The sequence below is a fragment of the Leptosomus discolor genome, chromosome 7, assembly GCF_034619465.1.
Source record: "Leptosomus discolor isolate bLepDis1 chromosome 7, bLepDis1.hap2, whole genome shotgun sequence".
In the NCBI taxonomy this organism is placed as follows: domain Eukaryota; kingdom Metazoa; phylum Chordata; class Aves; order Leptosomiformes; family Leptosomidae; genus Leptosomus; species Leptosomus discolor.
In genome coordinates this window covers 52181040-52207648 of record NC_141397.1, presented here as the reverse complement: position 1 = coordinate 52207648, position 26609 = coordinate 52181040, and the positions used below count along the sequence as shown (strand labels likewise).

The window sequence follows — 26609 nt, the reverse complement described above, 5'->3', positions numbered from 1 at the left end:
CAATAGCATAGCAAAATAAATAAACCACAGGTGGATTATGTAGCTAATGAGAGTAGGAACTTGCTGGAATTAGTAGTGACTAATTTTCATCAGCAGTGTTGCTAATGCCTGAACCTGAGCAGGTTTAGTTGGAACAACATTCTGAAATCCAGGTGATTATATGAAATGTACTTCAGGATGGAAATGGGACTGTAGAAATTACAAGAGTTGCTTGTCTTGTGAGTTTCTGATTATTCTTTGATTTGGATAATTTGAAATTTCCTAGTTCAATTATCTCTCCATGGGTTTTTCACCCTTTCAATTCAAGAAATCTACCTAAGAATATAACGGTGCGAATAACGCCATTTGATTTTTAGTCCAACATTCTACAGGTAAGATCCAAGGAAATGAATAGGGTTTTTTTTTTTAGCTAAGCAATTCTTTCTTGTATGCAGTGTGATCTAGTTGCATAAGAACTTACAGTTCTTGCTTCAAGCCCACAAGTCTCTGAACAACAGCTCTTGCCATTGATCAAAGTCTAAAAGCCAATTGAGCTCTTCTTATTTTGCCTGGTACATATCGATGTTGTATATACACTGTCCCTAGTTAACTGTAGTTTATTTTACAGCCTGAAACCTAGGTTTGTTTTACAGATGTGAACTTCATGTGCCCCCTAAATTTCTTTTTACCCTCACAGGTAATTATAACGGTGATCCAAATGATGACAACATAAAGCCCAATGGTGACTTTGCAAGTGGTTCCACTGATCTTGGACAAAGCTGGCTTGTGCCTGAGAATAACACCATGTATGTATATTCATTTAATCATATGGCATTTGCTAATCAAACTCAATAAATCAAATATCCATCCACTCACTGGCTTTGTCATCCAGTACCATTTTACATCTTCCAACTGCCCATTAGAAGTAGGGAGCTGCCCCTTTACATTAAACAGGGAATGAGAAGAGGGCTTGTGTCCTTTAAGTCTTGTTTTCAAAAGCAGGAACTATCTGCTGAGTGTGAGGGAGGATAGGACTTCAGTCCAGTTCCCTGATTAGAAAACACAACTGATTGGCTCCCATAGCTCTTCTTTTTTCAGCTAAGAATAAGCCTTTGAATAGCCCAGAAGGCATCAAAAAAAGGGAGTCCATTCAGTGACAGGGCTGACATCAGCTTTTCAAAGAAGCTGGATAAAGTCTTGTGACTGTAATAAAAAACACCCTGTTGTGCAGGGCATGAGTTAATCTTCCACTGAAAATCTGATAGTAAGAGATGTGAAACACACATTTGATTTTGCTTGTTTTCCCCAGATGTTCCAGCGGGACTTCTGAAGAGCAATGTGATCCTGTGCTGGAGAGTGAAGCAAAGAAGAACACAGCATGTGGCATGATCACAGACCCAACAGGTAGTATGTTGGTAGTTCTCTGTGAGCCATGTGATGGAGCTCTTTAGAGAGGAGGCAACACAAGCTATATAGTCCATTGTTCTGAGCTCACATTGCAAGCACGTAGAACCTCCAGTGTGAATGGCCAACAAGAAACTCACAGGTGCTTGTTCAGGATATGTCAACCGTTCAGACAGTGCTAGTATGTCCAAGATTATCTAAGAATGTGCGCAGGGAGCCGTAGCTGCTCTTTGCTTTATAGTGTCTTGCACTCTGCTTGCTAAAAGAAATAGTTTGTAGGGCACTGTCATTGCATGTATTACAGATACTTTATCTGAAATTCTGTACATGTTCCCTGCATTGGACAGCCCCTGCAGTTGTCTAGAATTAGTGTCCTGCCTAGCCAGAAACTCTTAATTTATGTAAGGTATGTTTTATCGATCATGCAAAAAGAAGAAAGCCTGTTCCAGAGGGCCAAGTCTCACTGTGCATACTCAGTTTCAAGTGTTGGTTTAACTTAGTAAACAAAGTTAGCCTGGAGCACTCGCAATACATTTGCCGTGACAGAAGATAGATGGTGGTGGCGGTCTTATAATTCCCATTTTTTTTTCTTTCCTTCTACATATCTTTCTTGATTTACACAGGAATCTTTAAAGATTGTCATACGAAAGTGCCTCCAGAGAATTTCTTTGAAAATTGTGTTTACGACATGTGCTTCACTGATGGACAGGCAACATCCTTATGCTACGGACTACAGGCCTATGCTGAGTCATGTATCAGTGCTGGGATATGCATAGAGTGGAGGAATGCTACTCTTTGCCGTGAGTGCTGTGACTTATAAATATATATTCTGGATTTAAACTTCAAAAGTATGCACATTCTCCTCTACCTTTTTCATGCAAGTTATTTCATTTTATGTGATGTTTTGAGTATAGTCTGTCTTTTGTCATGTCCTGAGCCTGCTTCAGTTTCAGTTCCATTCCATAATTTGTATAAAATACTAATTTTCAAGAACATTTGGATACATGTAAGTCTAATCCTTAAAGTTTTAATAATTTAGTATTAGTTTCTCGATTTACTGTTAGTTTCTTGGAAAAGTTTGATTCAGCTGTATCTTAAGTGAGCTTCTGCATTGGGGAAATAACTGTTGCTTTGCTCCACTGAAAATCTACCATCCTCAGTGTAAGTGGAGCTGGTAGTCCTCCATACACAAACGCTTATTGATGGCTTTTGGTTAAAAAAAGTAGTTTAAGAAGATACCTTAAGAAACAGCTGTTTCTGGGAAATTTACAAGTATTTCTCTATAAAGCAAAGAAACCAAGTATTTTCACTTATCTCCCAATTAATTCTCTTCAGAATGACCTTATGGGAAATCTCATATAATGAACTCATATTTCTTAGAATAAAGCTTTCCAGGGGTTCCACTGGTGTCAATTTTATGAAGCACTGTGCAGACATCTTCTAGAGGGCCTTTATAAGCACAAAGTACACACCTGGAGAGAAAAAGTCTTCTAAAGGTCAACCATGCTGAAATAAATCATCATTTTTCTCTATGTTTTTTTGTCTTTTACACTAATTTTTATTATACCAGTTACCACTGTATTACCTTTTTTCTTCTTTTTATTTTCTTTTTTTTTTTTTTTGCCTGTGATCAACAATTAGCTCTGCATTGAAACTAAAACATAAAAAAAAAATGAGAGATTCTAGGAGCTGCTCAGTTTGGAAAAAGAATTACTGTGACTTTAGAATGGCTTTAAAGCACCCAGTAAGTCAGCCCTGGGAGGACAGAGCACAGAGAATTCATATATAAAAAGAAGACAGAGAAAGAAATGAGCTTCTAAGCCTTCAAATCAGATCAAGGCTGTGGACATCCAGACTCCATAGTCTGAGGCCATAGCCCAGGACCTAAATATCTATGGCTTGATTATAGTGATAGAGAAGACTCAGTCACATTAAGAGGATTGACTCTCAAGTGCTCCCTCCATCAGTAATTCAAATAAAAACTCAATTAAAAACCTGGCAAAGAGCAGGTGCTCTGGCTAGATGACTGGAGATGTTGGTTGTAATTGCCTGACAGGACTGAGATCCTGCTGCGGGGATAGAAGTAAATGAGACTCATATGTAGTGATTTATCACAGCATCTAGCCAGAAACAGTTTTTGCGATTTTTTTCAGATGACAAAAATGGATAAATGCTTCACGATTTCTTTAAAAAGTAATGTCTTCCCCAGGGAGCATGCTTTGAGTGACAGAAACCCAATTGTACCATGAGCAGGAGGAATGTGACAGTATAATGTATTTTCCTCAAGGGGTCTCAGTGAAAGACAGAGTCTGATTTTTCATTTTATTTTTAAATAAATGGCAGGTGTTCAAATAGTTACTACAGTAATATCAGCTGGTACGTGAAGAGATTCTTCTATTCCCTTAATGGAGTGCCTTTATGTCTTTAAACCTCCAGAAAAAGGTTTAATGAACCAAGCACAATTAGTCCTGTATGATCACATCAGACCTACCCTCAAAGCGAGCCTGCAATGTTTGACTTCCTTTGTAAGGTGAAGTGCAGGGTGGCCCACCTGTCTTATGCACTTCTACCAAAAGCCACCCATCTTGCATGGCAAGAAAAACCTTTGCACACAGCACTCACCAGTGTCAGACTTTCTAACAGCAATTTTGTATATTTTCAGGAGCAAACAGTGAAAGCATCAGGAAAACTTTTATCATGATTTTGCCCTTTTGAGTGATATTATTTTTCTTTTTCTCTCTAGCAATGTACTGTCCTGGAGGCAGCATCTACAAGAGCTGTGGTACTAGGTGTCCCTCTACCTGCTTGAACATCTCAGCAGTTGATTCCTGCAGTACCTTACCAGTGGAAGGTTGCTTCTGTAAGGAAGGCTATGTTTTGAGTGGAGAAAAATGCGTGCCAGAAAGCAGCTGTGGTTGTGTTGATGGAAAAAACCAGTATCACCAGGCAAGTTACCTCCAACATTTAAAGAAAAAAAAAAAAACACAGAACGAATAGGGGATCTCATTCTTTATCATCATGAGAGAGAAAAATGTTAATAACACTAACACAATTATTATTTACACCATTGGTAATAACAAAATAAACTCACTTTGCCAGCCTTCTTAATCAAGGAATCACAGAATGGTAGGGGTTGGAAGGGACCTCTGGAGATCATCTAGTCCAACCCCCCTCCTAAAGACCTTACAGCAGGTTGCACAGAAATCTATGAGCTGTGTGTCTACAATTGCCCAAATGATCATATATCATGCACATTCAAATACTGATAATTTGATTGTCCCTTACGGTATTAACTTCCAATTTATCTTATAATATATACTTCTACACTCTTTTTTCTGCTCAGCTGGATGAGAGCTGGTTCACCAGTTACCCCTGCACTGAACGCTGCACCTGCAACACTAATAACACCATTGTATGCACTTCCTGGGAGTGTGGAGTCCACGAGGAATGCAGTATTCAGGATGGTGTGCTAGGCTGTCATTCCAATGGTAAGTCCTGCCTGAAAATGGCTCTCAATGTCAATTCCATAATTAGATCCTTCTTCTCCTTCTAGCTTTATTATAAATGTCTTTTCATATGTGATGGCAAAGAAGTCCCAACTGACTGCTGACAGTGCTAAGAGTTGAAAAGACACGATGATCTATCTTGCAAGCACAGATCCCCTTCTGTTGTAGTGGATATCAACAAAAACTGATGCTGCCCAAAATCTTGCAAGGACATTTGGGTTCTTTTTGTCTTAATACAAATTCAAGTCCCACATCACCAGTGCTGCAAGTTCTAAATTTGGGAAAAATTGAAAACTGTATTTCTGAAAGCCTGGGTGATGGAATGTGAATTAAGTATCTAAGTATATAGATGCAAATTTATTTACTTTTATGATCACATCTATGTTTATACATATAATTTTTTATTTTAATATAGCTAAGTATTACCCTCAACTACCATAAAGGACAGCTACAATAGAAATACATATATACATAGAAATGTATAAAGAGGTTCATTTGTGGCCAAGTTGCCAGTTTGAACATAATTTGCAAATTAAATTTAGGAGGTACTTTCTGGAAATGTCTTATTTCCAGACATTGGAATGAACCTGAGGTACCTCTGTGAAGGTCTGCCAACACGATAATGATCAGGATTTGATTACTGCACTAACACAAACCTCTTTGGTCAGCTGAGTCTGCGGTGAAATCCAGTCCAAAGTTCTTAGATCATTTTTTCACCTTCAGGCCAAGCAACATGTCAAGTGGCAGGAGATCCCCATTATTTCACTTTTGATGGAATGATGTACACTTTTGTGGGTACCTGCACCTACACCTTGGTTGAGGTTGTCAACACCAACAGTATCATTCCTATAACCATCCTTGGCAAGAATGAAGACAGAGGACTAAGAGGGGCCACATACCTGAAAGAAGTCTACATAGATGTGTATGGTGTACGAATCACCCTTCAGAAAAGCCAAGGAGTCCTGGTAGGTGGTGGTGCTCTTTATTCTGGCAACAAGTATCTGAAAATTAGCTCAGTACAGCAGCTGTAAGAAAAAGGATCTTCATATCTTCTAAGGAGTATGTACGCTTATGCTTAATACTTGTGGGCACCGCCATTACCTTGATATTATGGGGAAATAACATTTCTCACTAGTTTCCAAGACTTCTGCATTGGGTTTACTGTTCTACTGGCTGTATCTTGGAGATGGAATGCAGAGCTTCCAGATTGGAGAATTGTTGCCTGAACTAAAGAATGGGGCTCACCACTACAACAGCTGTTGTCAACCCAATCACCTATAGCTAGCTAACAAGAGCAGAGGAAAAGCAAGTCATACTTTATAGGTCTAGAATAGCACAGGGATCCATGGCATTACTGGAGACAGGGAATCCAGCCTATGGGTGGGTAAGAGCTTGGCGTCTTCCCAGCTCCCTGTTAAAGGCACATGCTGTGAGTCTTGCCCAGATCTCCTCAGCTAAAAGGCTGATTCCTGCAAACCATAGATGGAATATGCAATGGTAGAAATGTAAAGGAGCTAAAACCATTGTCGAGAAATCTTCAGCACTGCAAGGAATTTAGACTGTGAGCAGAATAGCTTTCATGGAACAATGTCCATACTGACAAATGACATGTCTCTCCAGCTGAACAATCAGAGAGTCTCCACTCCAGTGGAGAACCGTTTGAGAGGTGTGTCCATTGGAAACGTTGGCAGATTTATAGTAGTGGAAACTGACTTTGGTGTGACAGTGAAATATGACGGCAATCACCGTCTGGAAATCACCCTCCCACAGTCTTATTTCTCAAAGGTAAGATTTAGTATGTAAACATCTGGCACTGTTTCAAAACTACTGCTTTGTGCATTTACTTTTAATCTGTTTTATTCCTTTGTTTTGCTATTGCATCTTTCTTTGTGGCCGTATTGTAACACATGTAATTTTTTTTCCTTTCTATTTTTTTATCTTCACAACAATTTGCACATGTTCCAAGGGGGTAGTTAAAGAAAATGACCTGGCTAAGGGAAAATATCCAGCTTATAGAATAAAATGCCTTGAAGCCTTAGGGAACCACAGACTTACTGCAGTTTCTATTTTATTTCTCCATGGGTGCAGTCAGACACTAGTGAGTATGTCTGAAGTGTCTGGTACAAGATCAGTTGCTGGTGGTGATTTGGTCACATCATTTCATAGGCAGTGAATAAGAAGTTATTGGGGAAGCTGATGTAGAACAGATTGCGCTTAGAACATGGTTCTTGTTCATTTGCAGGTACATGGCATGTGTGGTAACTTCAATGATAATCATGAAGATGACCTGTCCCTGCCCAATGGTACACTTGTCAGTGTCACACAGTTTGGAAACAGCTGGAAAGTAGAGGAAGACAGTGATGAAGGGTAAATGTAACTTCTTTTCATACCTTCCATTTTCCTTCAGGAAACAGTCTCCTTTCAATAGTTTTGACTGTTTGCTACGTCATAACATACAAGTAGTGTATATGAGACTTTTCTGGATTTAAATTTGAAGCTCAAAAAACAAAAGCCATCACGACAGGAGACCACTGCACAGGCCAGAGGGAAACCACAGCCATTCTACTGATCTACATACACACTTGGGGAATTAGGCTTCAGGACAGTCCACAGTGTGGACATAATCTCTGTTTATTTTATACTGAAATGACCTAGAACAGGATGATGGTGTTGGGGAACAGTGAGGGCCAGCTGCTCCCTAAGGGACAAGGATCCAAGTGTGATAACACAGCCAAGACCGCAGTGGCCTCACCAGTCAGGGCCCATCCCATACTACCTGAGCAAGGCAAGCAGGGCAGGCACAAGTGTGGAAGCCAGGGTCAGCCAAGAGTACAGACCACACGAGTTTGCAGTGACGAGACAGGAGGTCAAGCTGAGAAGTCAATCCTCTAGTCGGGGTCAAATTCACTGAGAGTAATGAGGGTCAGACACATCATGGTTATCACCAGGCAGGTCTAATTCTGCTTAATCCTTCACTCATAGACAGAAAGAAGACCGTAGTCCCCAGCGTTATTTGTTTAATAGCTTTCAGTAGAAATAAACTTTTCAGTATCAGTCTCTGTCTTATATATGCCTTTGAACCTTAAATGCAGCTGTGTCTGTGCTTTCATGCAGTTGTTTACCAGACTTAAGAGAAGATGATGCTCCTTCTTGCACTGCTGAGAATAAACCAGACATTGAAAGCCAGTGCAATGTCCTAAAATCAGACAAATTCAAAGCATGTCATAATCTAGTCAAGCCTGAAGACTTCATACAGATCTGCATCTATGACATGTGCCGGTATGATGGCATGAAGTCCACTCTCTGTGACATAGTTCAAGTCTATGTGGACATCTGCAGGAACCACGGAATTGCCATTAAATGGAAGAATAGCACATTCTGTCGTAAGTGCACAAGCAAGTGAAAAAAATGAAACTTGGATGGCTAATAGCATGAAAACAAACTAGCAGTATTAGGTGAACAAGTTATGCAAAAGAAAATTAAACCCAAATTCTCAAAAAATGCAATTCTAGTATTATGATTTTATGACTCCACTGTTGTACTGAACTGTGTTCAGGTTGAGCTAAACCCAGTGATAACTCAGGACTAGACAAGTTATGGATAGCAATGTGGAGTTAGAATGACTTTATAGCTAAATGAGTGCCATGAGATATTGCAATGAGCCTAAAATGGAAAAATAATACAACAAGAAAACTAAACCAAAGTGGGATACTGTGTTAGGATACAGGGCTCAATGCCACTTACTGTGTTTTGAATGAAAACTGGCAATTTGGCCAGCTGCTTATTAAGGGCCATGTTCTCAGATTAATTTCCAGTGTATGTGCCTCACTCCACCCATTCAACAAAGCTACAGACAAGTTATGTAAAAATGAGCAAAAGTAACACAATGGATTTCTTTTTGTTGGGGGTTTTTTTCACAATTTAGTATTACGTTGTGGAATTAATTATCAACATAGTGTTGTGGAGGACAAAACAAGTAACTGGTTAAAAAAAAAAGCCAGATGAATGTTGATAGGTTCATCAGAAACTCCTAGTTTCCTCCTTGCCATGAGTGAAGAAAAACACTGGACACACAAACCCTTTGTCCTGCTACCTTGTTTCTTGAACTGTCCCCTTATGCATCTCTAGTCGTCGGCAGAAATGGAGTATAGAGATAGATGAATCTTCAGTCCGACAATGAGTATCTGTTGTTCTTCCATGTGCTAATGTCTGTGATTAAGCTAGATACATACCTGTTTTGTATCACTGGAAGGTTGAACGTTCTAAGGAATTTGCCCTAAAGATTCTCTTTTCTAGCAGTGCCCAAAGAGGCACTTGCAGCTGAACTGGAATACTGAATCCGAATGATCCAGCTAGCACAAGGCGCCACCAGTTCAGGCATATCTGTAATAGAACTGAATCAGCAGCTCCAGTTCTCCGTTTTGTTTTTGTTGTGGGTTTTTTTTTTTTAACTATAAAAAATCAAAACCAGTCAATGATCAAAATCAGCTGTCAAAAGGCAATTCTATATTACCTTTTTATAGGCCAAGTTGTAGCTTTCAGGCAGGCACGTGTGGTTTGCAGTGCACTTTTTAAAATGCATTTAATAATGCTGGTTCTATTCTCTTTACCCACACAGCATTGCCCTGTCCAACCCACAGCCATTACGTGGACTGTGTTTCCACCTGCCCATCAACATGCAATGACATTTTTGCCTCTTCCCTTTGTGAGAAGACAGAAGAGTGCACAGAAGGCTGTGAGTGTGATAACAATTATGTGCTCAGTAATGGCAACTGTGTACCTCTGAGCGATTGTGGCTGCAGGGATGATGACAACAATTACTACACTGTAAGTAGTTTGTGTGTGGAGCAAATCTCTGGCTGCAACACTTGTAGAAAGTTGTTCTCCTGCCCATCTGAACAAGAGAGAGAGAGAAATCTTCAGGATCCACCTCTTAAATACCTTTCATCTGATTAGTAAAATATGCAGGCTCAGGTATTAGGAGATGCAGCAGCTTGGTACTTTGCACCCGAGGCAAAAATTGAGGCATATTCAAAACCAGTCAATTGATCAGAGTTATTCAGGCAGTCCATCCTAGTCCTCTTTTGTGTTCAAATTCTCATGTCAAAGACAATAAGACAAATGAAGTGGAATCTCCACTCACAGGTTCTTGGTGAGATTACATCTGACTGAGCAGTTGTGGAATTGCCAACTGCACAGGTTGCACCTAGCCAGCCCCTACACTCCTTACTATTGAACTTTTATTTCATTGCAAAGCTGAGGACCTCGATAATATTTTATTAACACAACTTGTGTCCAGGCTGGGGAGACCTGGATAACTCCACACTGCACCAAAAGATGCCAGTGTCAGAACGGTGTCATCACATGTAAGAGCTACAGCTGTGATTCTAAAGAAACCTGCGTGATCAAAAATGGAAAATACAAGTGCAATCCGACAGGTATGTGCAGGCAGGTCTTCACCTGGTGTTCCATGAGGGCTGGAGAAGAAGGAATGGGTATCCATTCTTTCTTCCATGGCACTTCCAGTCTTCTTGACGGGGAAAGAAGGCAGCTCTGACAGTGCTATTGATGACACATCATTGAACACAAAAAGGCCTAAGTTCTCATAATAGAAAGTTCTGGTACAAGACAGAGAATCTGTAGAGGGAAGTGGAACAAGAGTTTGAAAATTTACTTACATCTAGAAATTTGGCAGTTCAGTCTGAGTAGTTTAAATCAAAAAAGAAAAGAAAAAAGTTTTGCACTGTATCTACCAAAACCAAAACTCAGATATATCTATTAATCCTTTGGCAATAGTCTTTTTTTCCACTGCATGTTGACTTGAGAACAGAAAACATAAAGGTAAAACAGGACAGAGCAGATCTGAACAGATATGTAATAGGCCAGTCAGAGAACTGTGTTTTTTTCCGTTCATTATTTGCTTTGGTTAAGCAGAGTTAATCCCATATTCTCTAGGTAAATTGGACTGTTTAGGAGACAGCTTGTTGCCTAGTGACTCTACACCTCAATTTTGAAGAATAGTATAGCATAGGACCTACTGTATTGATGATCAGTACAAGAGCATAATGCAAATCCAGCTTCCCCCTGCTTCATTTTGGCAAAATACCACAGCAGAGGCACCCCAGCAGTCCTAAGGACAGCCTTGCTCCTGGGATAATGGTTTGCTCTGTGCTCAATGGTCAAGGAGAACACTGCCTCTGATTGTTAGGTCTGGTGAACCGAATGATCAGTTTAGAAACCTCACAAGAAATCAGTGTGACAGAAGTGAGCCAGCCAAAATTAGACATTGCTTTTCATCTTCCAATAATTTTGTACCAACACCTTGCTGAGGATTATGAAATCAACATCTCCAAGAGCCCACTGCAAGCCATGCTGTGTGGCAGAGTCATTCCTCGGCAGACGACCAATGCACACAACATAGTCTCTATAAAGCCTATAAACCCTAATGTTCTGCTTCAGTTCAGTTGGCTTACACTGGTTCTCAGCAGAGGAATGAGTTTCTCTGGCCACCCCTCCATTTGAGTGCCCATTCACTACAGTGATGCCTGAGCACCCATCTTTAAGAGACCCGCATTCTAGCAGCAATCATTTTTATGCAACTTATTTTAAACTGATCCATGCATGGGATCTGGCACATGCACACTCAGACTGGAGAGTAATGAAGCTCTTCCCCTTTAGGTTTTGGGAAATGCCAGATCATGGGTGACCCACACTACATCACCTTTGATGGTCTGGTGCACCACTTTCAAGGGAAATACACGTATATTCTGGCTCAGACTACCCCTGACCTACCTGATACTCTGACACAGTTCAGCATTGAAGGCGTGAACTATCCTTTTCGTCGAAGTCGACACATTACTTACCTGAAAGAAATTCTCGTCAATGTTTACAATCACACAGTGCGATTCAGGCAGAACAAGCAGCTTGTGGTAAGTCTCCTGCTGACTGCAGAGCACAGAGAAAGGCCCTCCCTTGGTCTAAAACACCTTTGAGTAGTAAATGTCTGTTTTGAAGAATTTAAGTATTAAAGCTAACCGTATTATTACAGCAATGCTACAGGGCAACCACAAAGGTGATTTTCAGTTGTGTTGATTCTTTATAGCTATGAAGGATATCATTTTACTTCAAATAAATAAATTAATAAATAGAGATTTAGGAATAAAACACCAAATATCCCAAGGCTTACAACAAAGCCATACAAATTTTTATCAGTGGTAGGGAAAAGTGTGAATTATGCTAGAAAACTTCAGTTCCTACTTATTGGTGCATAAGAGTATATATAGCTCATACACACATTTTTTGCTCAATAGAAATTGCTTAGGATGATAGGAAAGTACTGTGTCCAGATGACTTTCCTCAATACATGATTTTCTTAACTTTAAAAAATTGAACATTGAGGTTTTTACCTGGTTAAATTATCTGATGTATTGATCATAAAACCAGAGAAGAGGAGTGTTCATTTGTAGCACTGACTTGTACTGAAGCCAGATTTAAATTTGGCCTATATATTATGAATTCTAACTTATTCTTTCCCTGTTAGTTGGATGGTGTGAGCGTGAGACCCCCTGCTCGTCCTCATGAAGGTATTCATATATATCAGAGGACAACAAGAATTCTCCTGGAGACAGATTTTGGCTTATACCTGAGCTTTGATGGCAATCAAAATGCAGGTAAGTGATACTAAGACAATGTGCAGGAATATTCAAGCACTGTCTCAAAAAATGTTCTCGTTCCAAAGGAGGTCTAAACACAAGGCACAATTTGAAACCTTCACCCTTTGAGCCTATGACCCTTTGTGATATGAACCTCCACAAAATTAAAACAAAAAGTGTTTCCCAGGAGCCAAAAAAACCCATAAAACTGGCATTTCTTTATCTGGATCCACCTGAACTTAATAGAAATGAGATGTAGAGTCAAACTGTTATACTTTTTTTCATGTTAAGTAAGGCCTGAGTGATAAAAACAAAAGCAAATCACTTAAAGTTGCTGATGGGGTGAAGCCTGGATCTGCCCCTTTGCCAGCTTAACCCAGTCATACAATTGAGGTCATCAAGTTATACAGCTGTGAGCGCAACCTTTTACATGCTTCTTCTCAAGCCTATTCCAGATAATCCTATTCTTTCATGTTTCTTGGCAGAATTCTTATAGCACATATACACAACTCACTCATGTAAGTTGAACACACATTACCTCCTCTGTTCAAAGCAAAGTTACTCCTGATTTACAACAAAACATAGCCATGTTATTTCTGACTGTATGGTGAGAGTGACAGGCCATTTATATACATGACCATTATTCCAACTGCAGAATGAAAGGGTCTGTTTTATAGGAATTCTGCTTCTCAATGAGCAAGTGGATTGCAAATGAAGGGCAAAAGTGGGAGGTCCATTCAGCTTGTTGCAAAGCAGTAAGCAGTATGCACTAAGAGCACTCAGGTGATGATATCTTGTTACATAATACCTTATTGGCTGCAAGAAAAGACTTTTTTCATGATCCGTGTTGCTGAGTCCAGAAAACAGTCCTGTGAATACATGTACAAACATGCATGTTCAGGGCTATGTTCATATCCTACGTATGAGGGCCAGTGTCACATGACCAACTCTGATCTGAATCATGAAATGTGTTAGTTGGCACTGCTTTCCACCTCTTCCACACACACAGAAGCAAAGATTTCTGTGTAATGTCTTTTTTTTTCTTCTGAACTTCCCTAGATATAAAGCTGGCCAACACCTACAGCAGCAGAGTGGAAGGCTTGTGTGGTAACTTTGATGGGAGATACAGAAATGACTTCACAAATCCAGATGGTGTTTGGGTGAAGAACGTGAATGTATTTGGTGAGAGCTGGAAAGTTCCTCTGAAAAGAACAACTTCTCGTCTCAGGTACTTAATTTTCTACTTCATATCCATGGCAAGCACAGGCACTGGCAGTAGGTGAATTAAGCCATAGTTAATATCCAGGAACAACTACACTGTCTTATCTCCTGGTATTTCTTCTTCCCTTGGTCTTTGTACAGGGACTTTTCCTGCTCATCACTAAAGTGAACTATCAGTGCCCTTCTATCTAGCCAAAAGAGGCCTGAACTATCACTGCAGTACTCCAGTTCAGTATCCCTCCTTGGAGTCACAGTCGTTACAACCTCTAGGGCACTGGGATGAATAAGGTCTTTGCCAAGCTCATGGTTTCTGGCAAAGATGAATACATCATGTTGCATTGGATGGGCCTGAGGAAGGGCAAATCCTGGTTCAGTGTCATCCCTCCCTCTGGAACATTGTCTTGGTTTGAAAGACAGGTGTCTGCTGAGGAAGGCAGGAGCCTTCCTTGAAATGGAAAAATGCAACCCCCTTCCCTCCAAATTATTATAATTTTGAAATTAAGGGGCCTTCAGGCAAAGATATGGGGAATAGGAATAACAGTTCTTTACTAATATATATATATATATATAACACAAGGCAGGGAAAAAAAAAAAAAAAAACAACCCACTGGTTTACACTAACAGAGTCAGAAATACAACCTGACACCCTGTATCGAGTGGCAGTAGCAGCCCGATAAGATGCTGGCTGCAGTCCTCCTGAAGCGATGGATGTAGTTCTGTGGAAGCAGCGATCTTGTAAAAGGGTCTGGTCTTCCTCCGAAGGTCCAGTGGTAGGTAGGTAGCTCTTGTCCTCTGGAACTCCAGTGGGGGAAAAACTCCTCTGGGAATCCAGTGGAAGAAGGCTGCTAGGGCATTCGAGATCTCAGTTTTTATTTGGCATGGACTGCTTGGCTCCTTCCCCCCGGGCGGAGCATCTCACAATGGGATGGCCAGTCGTGAGACAGTTGCTTGATGGGCCATTAACAGAAGATAGTCCAGGAGCGAGTTATCGATGGGTCAGGCGATAAGGCATTGTTGTGCCCATTAACAGGAGATAGTCCAGAGGGGGGAGGCAGGGAGCACCGCCCCACCTGGTCTCAACAGCTCCTGAAGATGGTAATAGAATACTTTTTTTTTGGGGGGGGGGGGGGCACATCTTACACTGGAACCTAGGACAAACATGAAGGTAGCTTTGAAATCCACCAAGCAGAAATCACAGTTCCTCACAGAAGAGGTTCTTGAAGAGACTGATTTCCTTACTTTCATGGCTATCTAGTGCTTTCTGCCAGTACACAAAAAGTAAAGACACTCTATTGAGTATAAATGAGCATGATATTTGTGGTCAGGCAAATTCTGTGTTAATTAGTCCATACAGAACATCGAAGCAGCAGGAAAATAAGTTTGTTTGTTTGTTTATTTGTTTGTTTCCTTCCTTCCTGACTTCCTGCAAATAAATGGAATTGTATTAGCTGTCAGCATATAATTTGGCTGCAAAAACTGGTCTGCCAGAACAGTAGAAAGCAGTACGTAGGCAAGTGTTGAGCATAAAGGGGCTATGGAGGCTATATCTACAGGAGAATTGTGGCACTTCAGGCATTCAGCCAGCTGTTCAGTGAAAGTGATCATACATCCAAGAAATAGTGGCCTATTCCAGCTGCCTCATTCTGACTCATGTCCAAGTTTTATTGAATAGATTGGATGAAAGAGGCGCTGGATGAAGCCTGTGTCATGCAGAATTTCCAAAGAGATAATTACAGCTATCCCTTTTGATTTAAATATCCATAAATCTCTGAGACTGGCAGGAAGTGTTCTAGTACATCTTTGACTTGCTTTATCTATCTCCTTCCCATTCAGGATAAATCACACAACAGAAGTAAGCTTACACTTATGCCACAAGGCAGAAGTACTCTTGTGGTGTTACTTTGACAGTAGTACCATGAATGCTGGGTGTACAAAGAACTGATGGTTACATAATGACTTCATTTACAGACGAGATGTCAATTCAAAAGATGAGTCTGAGGAGGAACCAGATCCAGGGCTCTTCCAAGGCTGCAGTGAAAATCAGCTGGGGCAAGAAAACAGAACTTCAAGATGTCAAATCCTGACTGACTTGAATGGTCTTTTTGTAAAGTGTCATTCTATGATCTCACCAAGTTTCTATTTCACGTAAGTGTCCACTACAGACAGTTGTTCTCCCTATTTGAAAAATAATTTTTGTCTAGTTTCTGACAAGAACTTTGCATCTTCAGTCTCCAGGATATTAATAGGAACTGAGGACAGTAAGTGTCTTTGGAGAACTGGGCCCAGTGATTCCATTATTGATATATTTAAATACCCTTATTTATTTTTAAATAATTGTGATGATCTGTCTTTACATCTATTTAGAGTTTTACTTTTCTGTTAGCTCTAGAACATAGCTTTCCTCTTTTCCTACACAGATAAATCAGCAGCATTAAGAATTATACCTGTAGGCTAGGATTTCCAGTGTGCTTCAGTTCTCACCCACATTCAGTAAGAATTTAGTACCTGGCTCTATTAGTTTCCTTTTAGCAATTTTAGCTTCATAAAACCTAGCCTTCATGCTATAGCCACAAAGGCTGAAGCCGTCAGTGACACTCTTGAATCTTTCATGGAGAAGTGCAAAAAACAGATTGGCGAAGAGCAACTAACCCACTATCTTCAAGAAAGCTCCCTCTGCTGTGTTTCAAGGCTGCTCTGGCCTCCTATGTATACAATTTCTACACACCTAATTTTGAGGTGCATGAAACCTATTGATTCATCCCCCCATTCTTCATTCATCCATCACCAGTCACAAAATTGCCAAGTAGCTGCCAATTTTCTTCAGTCATATAGTTGTACCTAACATTTAAAGATAGATAATGCCCACCTCAAAGTCCCTCTCAGCTGTGAGAAGAACATGAAGGTATCTTAAGTGAAATAAACTGGACCACTGGCTCCAATGTATATATTCTGATTCTTAACATAAGCCTACTTTTCTCCTCACTCTAGAATTTGGTTAGGCAGCCTGTTCTACCTTCTTAGAGGTTGCCTGATTTTTCTGAGGTGCTGCGTACTTGCAGATCCCATTCATCTCAGATCTCAATGCCTGTGAAAATCAGGCCATGGATATTCACAGGATGAGCAAAGTTAAGAAAGCAGCACTGGCAAACAAACACTGGGTAAAACAGAATTTCATGTCAATATTCAAGCCATATGTATGTGGGGAGGGCACCTGCATATTGAAACAAGTGTGTAGTCCAGCTATAAGACAGCAGCACTAAAAAGTGCTCTATAAGCAAGATGCAGCCATGCTAGCACAAAACAGAAGCAGATTGCAAAGAATAACTTACAGTGACAAGCATTCAGGTACCTGTTTATTGCTCGTACAAATACCTCGCATGTTAGCAGCAGCTGCACAACGAATAACCTGATCTTCCCAATCACGTGGCTGGGGGGGGGGGGTTAATTCCTGTTTTCCTGTCAGCCAGGTACAGGAAAATGGAATTAATTCAGTGTCAGGCAGAAGAGCAGCTCAAAATAAACAGTAATAAAGGTATTGGGAATGAATGCTTTCTCCTGTTGCACGTAGGAGCTGCCTGTTTGATATGTGTGTGGCAGGAGATGAGGATGCTACCTTATGTCGCAGTCTGGAGGAATACGTGCTGGCTTGTCAGCTGCAAGGAGTCAGTATGGAAGGCTGGAGGCAGCAGACGGTTTGTGGTAAGCACAGGAAGAACCAGAAAGTATGGGTTCTGCCTAAAGGACTCTCAAGATCTGAGATTTGAGGCATTTCATAGATCCACCATATATCAAAGCTTCTCAGGGAGTTAAAAGCATGTTGGTTCACGCTTCAATCACTGTTCTCAGCTTAGCGTGCACACTTGCTCTTCTGGCCTCTCTTCCGTGTCCTGTGCTGACTTTCACATTTAGACCTCAGCTTAAAATTCTCCTTAGGAAAGCAGAGCTGTCAGCTCCCCTGTCATCAGAAGTTCTGTGAGAGAAAAAAATATCCCCATGCCCAACTGGGCAAAAAAGTTAAAATTTTGGAGACCATCACAAGCCACAAATCTGAAGGAAAACCACTTCATTTCAATCTCTTTTTAGGTCTAAAAAATATATTAATACTCTTTCTTGCCTGTGAAATTTCAAGATAAAAAAAAGATTCAGCTGAGAACTCCAAATATTTCAGACTAAAAAATGCTGAAATAAAACTTAAAATAATCTCAATTTTTTTTTCCTGATTTTTTTTTTTTTCAAGTTGGGAGATTCATCAAATCTAACCCATGGTTAGATGACTTTGTATTCCTGCTGAAACACAGTTCCCAGAGTTGTGGAACAGCTCTGGTACTTGGTAGGGATGGCTGCCCTGAATGTGTGAGAAGTTATCTGAGACCAGTAAAACACCAGGAATGAGAGCACAGCATACAAATAGCTTTGACAATGCATTTCCTGACTTTGGAGCACCTTACTTACAACTTCAGTACTCTTACACATGTATGCACATGTCTGTGTCTGTATGTTCATCGTAGTGCCTCCTACAAAATGGTAACATCCTCTGAATCTCAAAGGGCGTAGTGTAAGTAAGCAAGGCACAGCAGCCTGCTCTTACTGGACTCCTTATTTTTACAGGTATATCATGTCCTGCCAATAGCAACTACAGCTCATGCATGTCTGCATGCCCAGCGTCCTGCAACGACTTGACCAGCCCCTCTGAGTGCGAATCACCATGTGTTGAAGGCTGTGAATGTCTCCCTGGCTATGTTCTTAGTGGTTTTGACTGTGTGCCTTACAAACAATGCGGCTGCACATACCTTAACAAATATTACGAGGTACAGTCTCTCAGTGGGTTAGACAGGTCCTGCAGCACCAAACAATATTTTCTTCTGCTAATTACTTTGACAATCTTCTCAGCACGTCATTTTGCATTAGAAACAAAGTGCAATTGTTTAATAGAATTCTGGTCTCCAGAGAAAGGGAAGAGAGAGTAGATCACTTGGTCTGCCTCTGAAACTTCCTGCCAGAATACTCAAGGCAAGCATTTGGAGAAAATATATGATTACACTCTGAACACCATGTTAATTCTTCACCTTTATTGTGCTAAATAATAGCCTCATAGGCTCTAAAGTTTACAACACACCAGTTACAGAGAAATTCTGTCAGTCACTGTGGTCCCTCTCCTCTCAGTGAAGAGTGGTATAGGCAGGGTTGAGAGTCTGTAGAGTTGGCTATAACATGAAGAGAGCCCCAAGCAAGGCTGGATTCTGAGGAATATGGAGAACCCTCCATTGTCACTGCAGGATAGAACAGCTTCATAATCTCATATATTTCTATTTTAACATTAGAGATTTGGTACAGAAAAGGCCTAAGTCAGTAAAGATTGTTTTATGGGAGGTGGGAGACACTATGAACAGGTGGCACTTGCCAGAAAAACGGCACATAGCATTTCCTCCTTGCCTTGGAGGCATGATGTGACACATCTGCCACTCCCTCTTATCTCCAGCAACAGTTAGACATTGTTGGTTGCACATGTACCCCACCTGGTGCTAGAATCTCATACCCCAAACTCTTCTTTAGCTTTCTTTCTTGGGACATCCTTGAGTTTCAAAGAGCTGGATTAGTAAACTGCTTGTTTTCTTTTTTGTACAAACTATTAAAAAAAATATCTGTATCTATTGCCATTCATCAGGAAGGCATCAGAGAGAGTAGCAGGGGGCCCCAGTGCTCCATTCATGGTTTTCCTGGCTGATTTTATTTCATATTTTTTAACACTTAACTGCTGTCTTCCAGGTTGGAGAAACATTCACCACTGATGACTGCTCTCAGAGATGCCAGTGCACAGAAAGCTCCACTGTCTCCTGCTCTAACATAGCATGTGGATCAGACGAAATCTGTGGCATTTCAAACTATAGTCGTGGATGCTACAGGAGTGAGTCAACCACTATCACATTGTCTTTGATGCTAAGAAGTCTTGACTTACTGCTTATATGTGAACTTGACTGAGTTGGAGATAGTTGCAACAGAGCGTACACAGAAGAAAAGCGTACTGAGGATCTTGCTCTGATGTTTCATTGTAAAAATAGTGTTTCTTTCCCTTATTCCTGTTGTCAAGTACAAGTAACGTGCCTTAAAATACAGGGGACATCCAGCAATAGAAGTCTGTAATCTAAGCAAGGACAGTTCTCTCAGGGTTGAGTTATCTGAGAGTCTGAAGTGTTTCTCCTTCCTTTTTGCTAGGTGGACCATGTATGCCAAATCCTTGTAAGAATGATGGAGTTTGCTCTGAAGCTACCAACAGCACCTCTCTCCGCTTCTACTGTGAATGTACAGAACTGTATACAGGACCAAGCTGTGAGGCTGAAAAGATCGGTAATAAAACTATTTTGGATTTCACTGTCTGCATTACACACACTGCTTTCAAAAATGAGTGTCACTGTTGAGAAGATTGAGCTTGCTCTTCATTTCCATGCTGTAAATTAGTAACCTAGGGGGTGAGAGGCTGTGGTCATCCAAGCAGAAAGCAGGGGTCAGATCCTGCGGTGGCAAGGTGCTAGAAGGCACGATAGCAGGGGTCTGTAGAGCAGACCTGGGTCTGACACCACTCCAGAAAGCCACATTCATCAGAGTACAAACCAAGCAGGCAGGCAAGGCTTGAGAAAAGAATTCTATTCACAGTATGGTTAACTTTCACTGACACGGCTCTTATTTCTTCAGCTGAAGACCTTCCCACAGAGGATCCTGCGGACCATACAGTTGCCATCGTTCTTGGAGTTGTGGCAGGTGTCGTCGTTATTGTCATTCTCATCTCATCTACAGTGTGCCTGTGCAGGTAAGGCTTTTCGCAGCTTTGCTACGTTCAGCAGAGTCAAGACACATACACCCCTTTTAGCACCTGTAAAACTCCCATTAGTCACATACCTGAAGGACCAGAAAGGAACCACAGCATTCAGGATCTCATTTGGGGAATGTGAGGGAAACCTTCGCTTTTTCTACAGAAATGAACATATGCCATTTCTTTTTCACAGGGCATATGCACCACTATCACAAAACTTATGTTCTCCAAAATCTGACTTCATTCATGCTCACACCATTATTTGAACTCTCACTACAGCTAAGGATAGAAATACAAAAATCGTTGTTTTTTGTTTTTTGTTTTTTTTCCATTGTATAGAAGGAAAAGAAAGACTGACACAGCTGTGAAATCAAGGGATTCTTCTTCGAAACAGTCCAGGGATGCACTGGATGACAGAATATATGAACAAGATTATGGCTGCATCGTGAACACTGCATTTGATCAAAATGAATCCCAAAATACATACCTATAGTTAGCAATATTTTTCCAATTTATTTGTATTACTTTCTGGTCTTGTATTTTAATAATATTTGTAATACCTTGAGAAGAAAGAATAATAAATAAATAATTGCATTTGCCAAAAACCTTTGAAATTGTTCATCTAAAATATCTCTCAGATCTCATGTTGTAGACCCAAATTCAAATATGTCCTAACTCACATAAGAGACTGTGTTGTCTTCAGAGGCTGTTTAAAAAACACAAAGTCCAGACAGAATCTGCCAGCACAAGTGTGCTGCACACCATCACATACACACCCCTGATAGATGTACAAACTATAGACTAAACCAGCCAGAATTAACTATGGCGTCCCAGGTAGGTCTTCATGAGATCATCTTACCCAAATCCTTCCACGGGGGGTGATTACCTGACTGAGCTGGACACAGTTCTTACTCCTCTGCTGGCAAGGCATGTCCAACTGGGGAGAGAAATATATAAGAAGACACTGAGCTCATCTGGTGACAGGTGCAGTAAAAAAGGATGACCCCCGTTGTCTGCCTGGGGAGTGCTGGACTGAAAGAAGGGATTGTTTGAAGGGGAGCTGCCTCCTTGCTGTCAGGGTGGAGTGGACACTGTCATCAGCCCCCTGCCTATAGGGGCTAAGCAAGAGCATAACTTAACCAAAACTTCCTGAAGAATGAGATCCTGTCATAGACTTGGGGTCTTTGCGAACTCTGAAGCTGCCACACCGATGAATGTGGACAGAGATCTCATCAGCTGAGTCCTAGACCGTGTTACAGACCCCTCTACAGCAAAAGACCAAAGGTGTTTGTGGCAAGGCCTAATAACATGCAGTGTGTGAGACACCCACCCCATGGCAGACCACTCACAAGGCCCAGGGAACCGAGGCACTGCCTGGGCCTTGTACAAGCCCTGAACAAATTTCCAGTGCCATGAGTGAAGCTTTAAGACACAAGGAATGCACCAGTAAGGTTGCTCTGATGCTCTTGCAGTTCTTTGCAGGTATACTTCTGATTACTGTGAGGAACAGCACGGGCTTCCCATTGTTTCTACCAAAATGCTGGTTATTATTTACCTACCCTTTCTCCTTTCCCTTGCATCCATAAACTCACGTGTGCTGTTAGCCAGAACAGCATTTGTAACCTCCCTGAACAGTTAGGTAGATAAAAGGCATTTTATGCTGGTCCATTCAAGAACATGCCAGCTGCCCGTACACGCACAGCACAGCTATTTGGGAGAGGATGTGAATGGAAAGGGGCTTTCAGGCTTTCAATCTCATTACATAACGAAAATGAATCAGTGTGAGAGACCTACTCGTGCGCAAATGAACTGTCAACCTTATGCTGGAATGTCACCGCGATTATAAAAACATCTTTCCCGTCCATTCAGCGGCAGCTTCCTCTCGCGCTCTCGCACTTGCTAACGGTGCGATTCTGTGCGTGTGGAGCGGTGCTGACCACACTCGCCTCCCCTTGCAGTTGGTGGGAGCACAGGCCAGTCCCGATCCTGCAGGATCCCCGACTGGGCTCTTCCAATCAACAGGGCCCAGCTGCGCCCAGGTAAAGCAGCTTTCTGGGTTTCCATAGATACCCTTCTTTTTTCCAGTACCCTTGGCTTTCCACTGCAAAGTTTTGCAAATACTTCAGACTTGAAACAGAGGGTGATACAGAAAGCAGAATGGCAATTCAATGCTCCACTGAATTAACTGTTTCTTGTCAATAGAAGCCAGAAAGATGACAAATCTGCTGCTTCTCTGGTCTTTTAGATCAACAGGCTTGCTCACCTGACTTTCGAAACACTAGGCTTTAAGTACACTGCTCAGTTCAACTCAGCCAGAGGGCAGCTTTGTTGTTAGTGAACCCTCCGTTTTAGCATACTGGGCCGGCAATAGGCAAGGGGACAGCGGTGCCAGCTCAGCTGTGCTCACCCCTCGACTCCGAGGACTCTTGCTGGGCACAATCATGAGACTGTTTGGATATCCTGAAGGAAATTCCTGGGCCACCACATGGATAAGCCATCCTAGAAATCTCTTTTGCCCTAAAACGGCCCATTTTGGGATCCCAAATTTGGATTTATTCTGAGCTCCACGTCCTTTGCTTCTTCTTCATCAGCAAAGAGGTGAAACGGCAGCATCCCCTTTCCCTCTCGAAAGGTTTCCTGGCGAGCGATGCTCACTCGCCCCTCGAGCTCCGCACACTGCAGCCCAGCCCGCGGCTGCCGGGTGCCCGGGAGCCGTGACGGGGGGGGGGGGGGGCGGCGGCCGCGCAGCCTTCCCCCGGGGGCAGGACGAGCTTTTCCACCCGAGGGGCGGTTTTGGCAACACCCCGCGGAGCGGAGCGGAGCGGAGCGGCAGGCGGCTCCGCGGGGATCGCGCAAGCGCTCCTTGCCCGGCTCCCGCCATTTATAGCGGCCGCGGGGGAGGGGGACCGTGACCAGGCTCAGCTTACGCCGCTGCCTCCCCCCGCGCCCCCCCCCCCCCCCCCCCGGGGCGGCCGCCCGGCCACGGCAGCAGCGGGACGGGCGCTGGGGGTGAGCGGGGCGTTGCGGGGGAGCTCCGGGGGAGGGGGGAGGCGATTGCCAGCAGGCTGCGACCCCCTGCGGGGTGCTGGGCTGCAGGGGTGCCGGGCTGCAGGGGTGCCGGCGGCGGGCGCGGGTCCGCCGCGCTCCCGGGGGTGCCCCAGAGCCCGAGGACGGGCTCGGCATCCCGGGTGTGTCCTCCCCGCCCCGGGGAGCTGTGATCCTCCCCCGGGGAGGGGACAGGTGCGGGGGCGGTGGGAACAGCTCAGACCGCCGGCCCGGGGAGGGGCCGTGCGGCGGGGACGGGCGCTGCGGGCTGGGTGGGTGCCCGCCCGCCATGGCTTCACCCTTCGCCTGCGGCGCTTGGCGGGAGGGGCGGCGGTGGCGCTTTTGACGCTGTGCCAGGGCCCTGCAGACATGGCGACCACCGCAGCAGCAGTCGGGAGCCGCTCGGCGATGCTCCACATGCGGTACGAGCGTGTCAGTGCCCGGCTCGAATGATCTCCCCGCCTGCTATCCCCCTGCAGATGCCCTGTGCCCATCCCAGACCTCCCCTCGCCACCGTGCCTTGCACTGGGACTGCCCTGCAAGAGAGGCTTGTCCTGACCTCACACTCGTGAGATGGCAGCCATTGAGAGCTTCAGCGCCACCCAGCCTGGGGACCCCGAGCCTGGGGACCTGATTGAGATCTTCCGGCCAGCTTACCAGCACTGGGCCCTCTACCTGGGGGATGGGTACATCATCAATGTGACACCTGTAGGTAAGGCCGGCACAGCCAGGCAGGGTGCAGAGGGGGCTTTGGGGTGACCCAGGAGCCCTGTCTCCCTCTGTGGGGCAGTGGTGGACCTTGTGTGTGTAGACGGCCTTTCCAGGAGCCAGCCAGCCTCACCCTCTGAGGCCTTGGAAGGGCCAGGCAGGCCTCATCCTGTCCCTGCCTTCCCCAGATGAAGGGCCCCCAGCCACGTTCTCCAGCGCCAAGTCGGTGTTCAGCAGAAAGGCCCGGGTGAGGATGCAGCTCCTGAAGGACGTGGTGGGAAACGACACCTACCACATCAACAACAAGTACGATGGCACCTACGCTCCCCTCCCGGTGGAGGAAATTATCCGTCGTGCCGAATACCTCATTGACCAGGAGGTGTCCTATGACCTGCTGGGCAACAACTGTGAGCACTTCGTGACGCTCCTCCGCTATGGCGAGGGGGTCTCTGACCAGGTAAGTAACATGGGGTAAGCCCCTGCATGCGTCACAGTGCACCTCCTTGTTGCTCTCTGTGAGCCCCTGGACTGGGGCAAAGCCTGCAAACTGCATGGTGACAGCAAAGCCGCAGGGGTGGGACCCAAACTGTCACTGCCTCCAGCCTCACTGAAGACCCTGCACCAGGAAGTTCACTAAGGTCTGTCTGCACCCTGATAGTGCCCTCTTGCTTGAATGCCACAGCCAAAGGGTAAAAGCCTGGATGCTACCCCTTCTGCTTATGGGGCAGGTGTCTCTCATCCATTTAATTGCCTTGATTATCCCTGCCTGCTCCTCATTAGCATGCTTGAAGATAAAAAGAAAAAGCTCATTCTGTTCCTAGCCTGTGTTTTATTTCCCCTTTGCAGGCCAATCGAGCGATCAGTGCCATTGGGTTTGTAACAGCCGCCGCTGGTGCCTTCTCCTTGCTGGGCTTGCTCCGGAGCAGATCCAGAGAGAGACAGTACTGACAGGCTGACAGGATGAGCTCGGAGCAGGGCAGGGAGCCCCCAGCCAGGAGGGACCCAGGACAGTTTGTGGCTGCAGCTGCCACAGAGACTTACTAACAGCTGTGTCACCCTTGCTGAGAGCAGCACTAGCCTGTTTGCCACATCTGCTTTTATTTCGTTGCCTGTGATTATTTTTTTTTTGTGGTAGTCCAAGAGTGCTTGCAAGCAAATTCTCCATCCTCACACCCCCAGTTCTCTGCTGAGGGCTGGTGCAGGCTTTCTACACACATCCTGGTTTTATCACCTACATCCTGTGGGCTCTTTCTGTGAATAACCTATTCTAACATTAACATTTTTACTTTTTTTTTTTTAATCAAAAGTAATATAAAAGTATTGCTGAGGTTTTATTGTGTGTCCTCCAGCTAAGGGCCTGTGCAAATGGAAAGCACCCAGTTCCCAGGCCCACAAAAGGGCAGCCAGGGCATATACTGCTTCTTGGAGCCTATGCCTGCAGTACCTAAACGGAGCTGCTCCTGTGGGGGCGGGAAGGGAAGGCAGGTCTTACAGGCTCTATCCCTCAGTGTTTGAAATGAGTGCTCTGGGTTTGGCGTGATGCCGTTTTGCTCAGTTTTCTCCTGCCTGGAAAAGTGTCCCTTTCCCTGGCTGCTCCGACTCCCTTTGGGAGCGGTAGCCCCAGCACGAGATCAGTCTCCCTCCAGCCAGCAGGAAGGCAAAACCAGGGTCCCTGCAGTGCTGTGGGTGATGTATCTGGAGGATGAGCTGTGCAGCACCTATGCCCCATCTCCAAATCTACAGAGCCCCGGTATTTCCTTGTCACAGAGCTGATGCGTGGCTTGTCTTAGAAAAAAAAACTGTTTTGGAAAAGTGTGGTTTGTTACTCTTTACCAGGAGTATCTGGTTTGTGTTTGGAACCACCTTATTTACAGACTGCATGTAAGAAATTAAACTCCGTGTTGCTTTTGCCACAGGCAACTGCCTGGACTGTAAGAAGAGATGAGAGCAAAAGAGCTGTCTGTAAAAGGCTTGCTATTTTTGTCTGTTCTTAAAGTGTACATAATGGGATCAGAAGCTTTTTTTAAACATCAGTTGTTTCAATGTTTAAATAACAAAGCCAAGACTTCTGGTTGTATTTTGTAGTGCCCTTTTATTATATTTAAATAAAATTCTTCTTTTTAATATGGGAATACCTAATAAAACATTTTTGCTTCCTGCAAATGTAATCAAAAGTTCTTTAATGACTAAATTAATTAGGTCATTGAAAAACTTGATGAAAGAGTACGTACAGAGGGGCTCGGCTTCTTGTCCCTGTCCAGCAGCCATATGCATGTTAAAATCCCT

The 26609-nt window shown here is 43.4% G+C and overlaps 2 protein-coding genes across 2 annotated transcripts in view; both read left to right on the top strand.

Moving 5' to 3' along the window:
- Positions 1-21063, top strand: part of LOC104343184 (IgGFc-binding protein-like) — an 82540-nt gene extending 61477 nt beyond the window's left edge. Inside the window, exons 78-98 of the mRNA XM_086468594.1 lie at positions 677-785; positions 1289-1383; positions 2007-2183; positions 4127-4329; positions 4727-4871; positions 5613-5854; positions 6510-6674; positions 7132-7256; positions 8004-8272; positions 9508-9716; positions 10189-10327; positions 11568-11818; positions 12430-12559; positions 13601-13769; positions 15731-15907; positions 17331-17461; positions 18371-18570; positions 19529-19667; positions 19976-20107; positions 20453-20567; positions 20910-21063. Coding sequence (XP_086324720.1) covers positions 677-785; positions 1289-1383; positions 2007-2183; positions 4127-4329; positions 4727-4871; positions 5613-5854; positions 6510-6674; positions 7132-7256; positions 8004-8272; positions 9508-9716; positions 10189-10327; positions 11568-11818; positions 12430-12559; positions 13601-13769; positions 15731-15907; positions 17331-17461; positions 18371-18570; positions 19529-19667; positions 19976-20107; positions 20453-20567; positions 20910-21063 — 3476 coding nt within the window. The remainder of the gene's footprint in view (positions 1-676; positions 786-1288; positions 1384-2006; positions 2184-4126; positions 4330-4726; positions 4872-5612; positions 5855-6509; positions 6675-7131; positions 7257-8003; positions 8273-9507; positions 9717-10188; positions 10328-11567; positions 11819-12429; positions 12560-13600; positions 13770-15730; positions 15908-17330; positions 17462-18370; positions 18571-19528; positions 19668-19975; positions 20108-20452; positions 20568-20909) is intronic.
- Positions 21064-24188: 3125 nt separating this feature from the next.
- PLAAT1 (phospholipase A and acyltransferase 1) lies at positions 24189-25271 on the top strand. Its single transcript, XM_009946113.2, has 3 exons — positions 24189-24327; positions 24512-24780; positions 25170-25271. The coding sequence occupies exons 1-3, from the start codon at positions 24189-24191 to the stop codon at positions 25269-25271; spliced, it is 510 nt and encodes a 169-aa protein (XP_009944415.1).
- The last annotated feature ends 1338 nt before the right edge of the window (positions 25272-26609 follow it).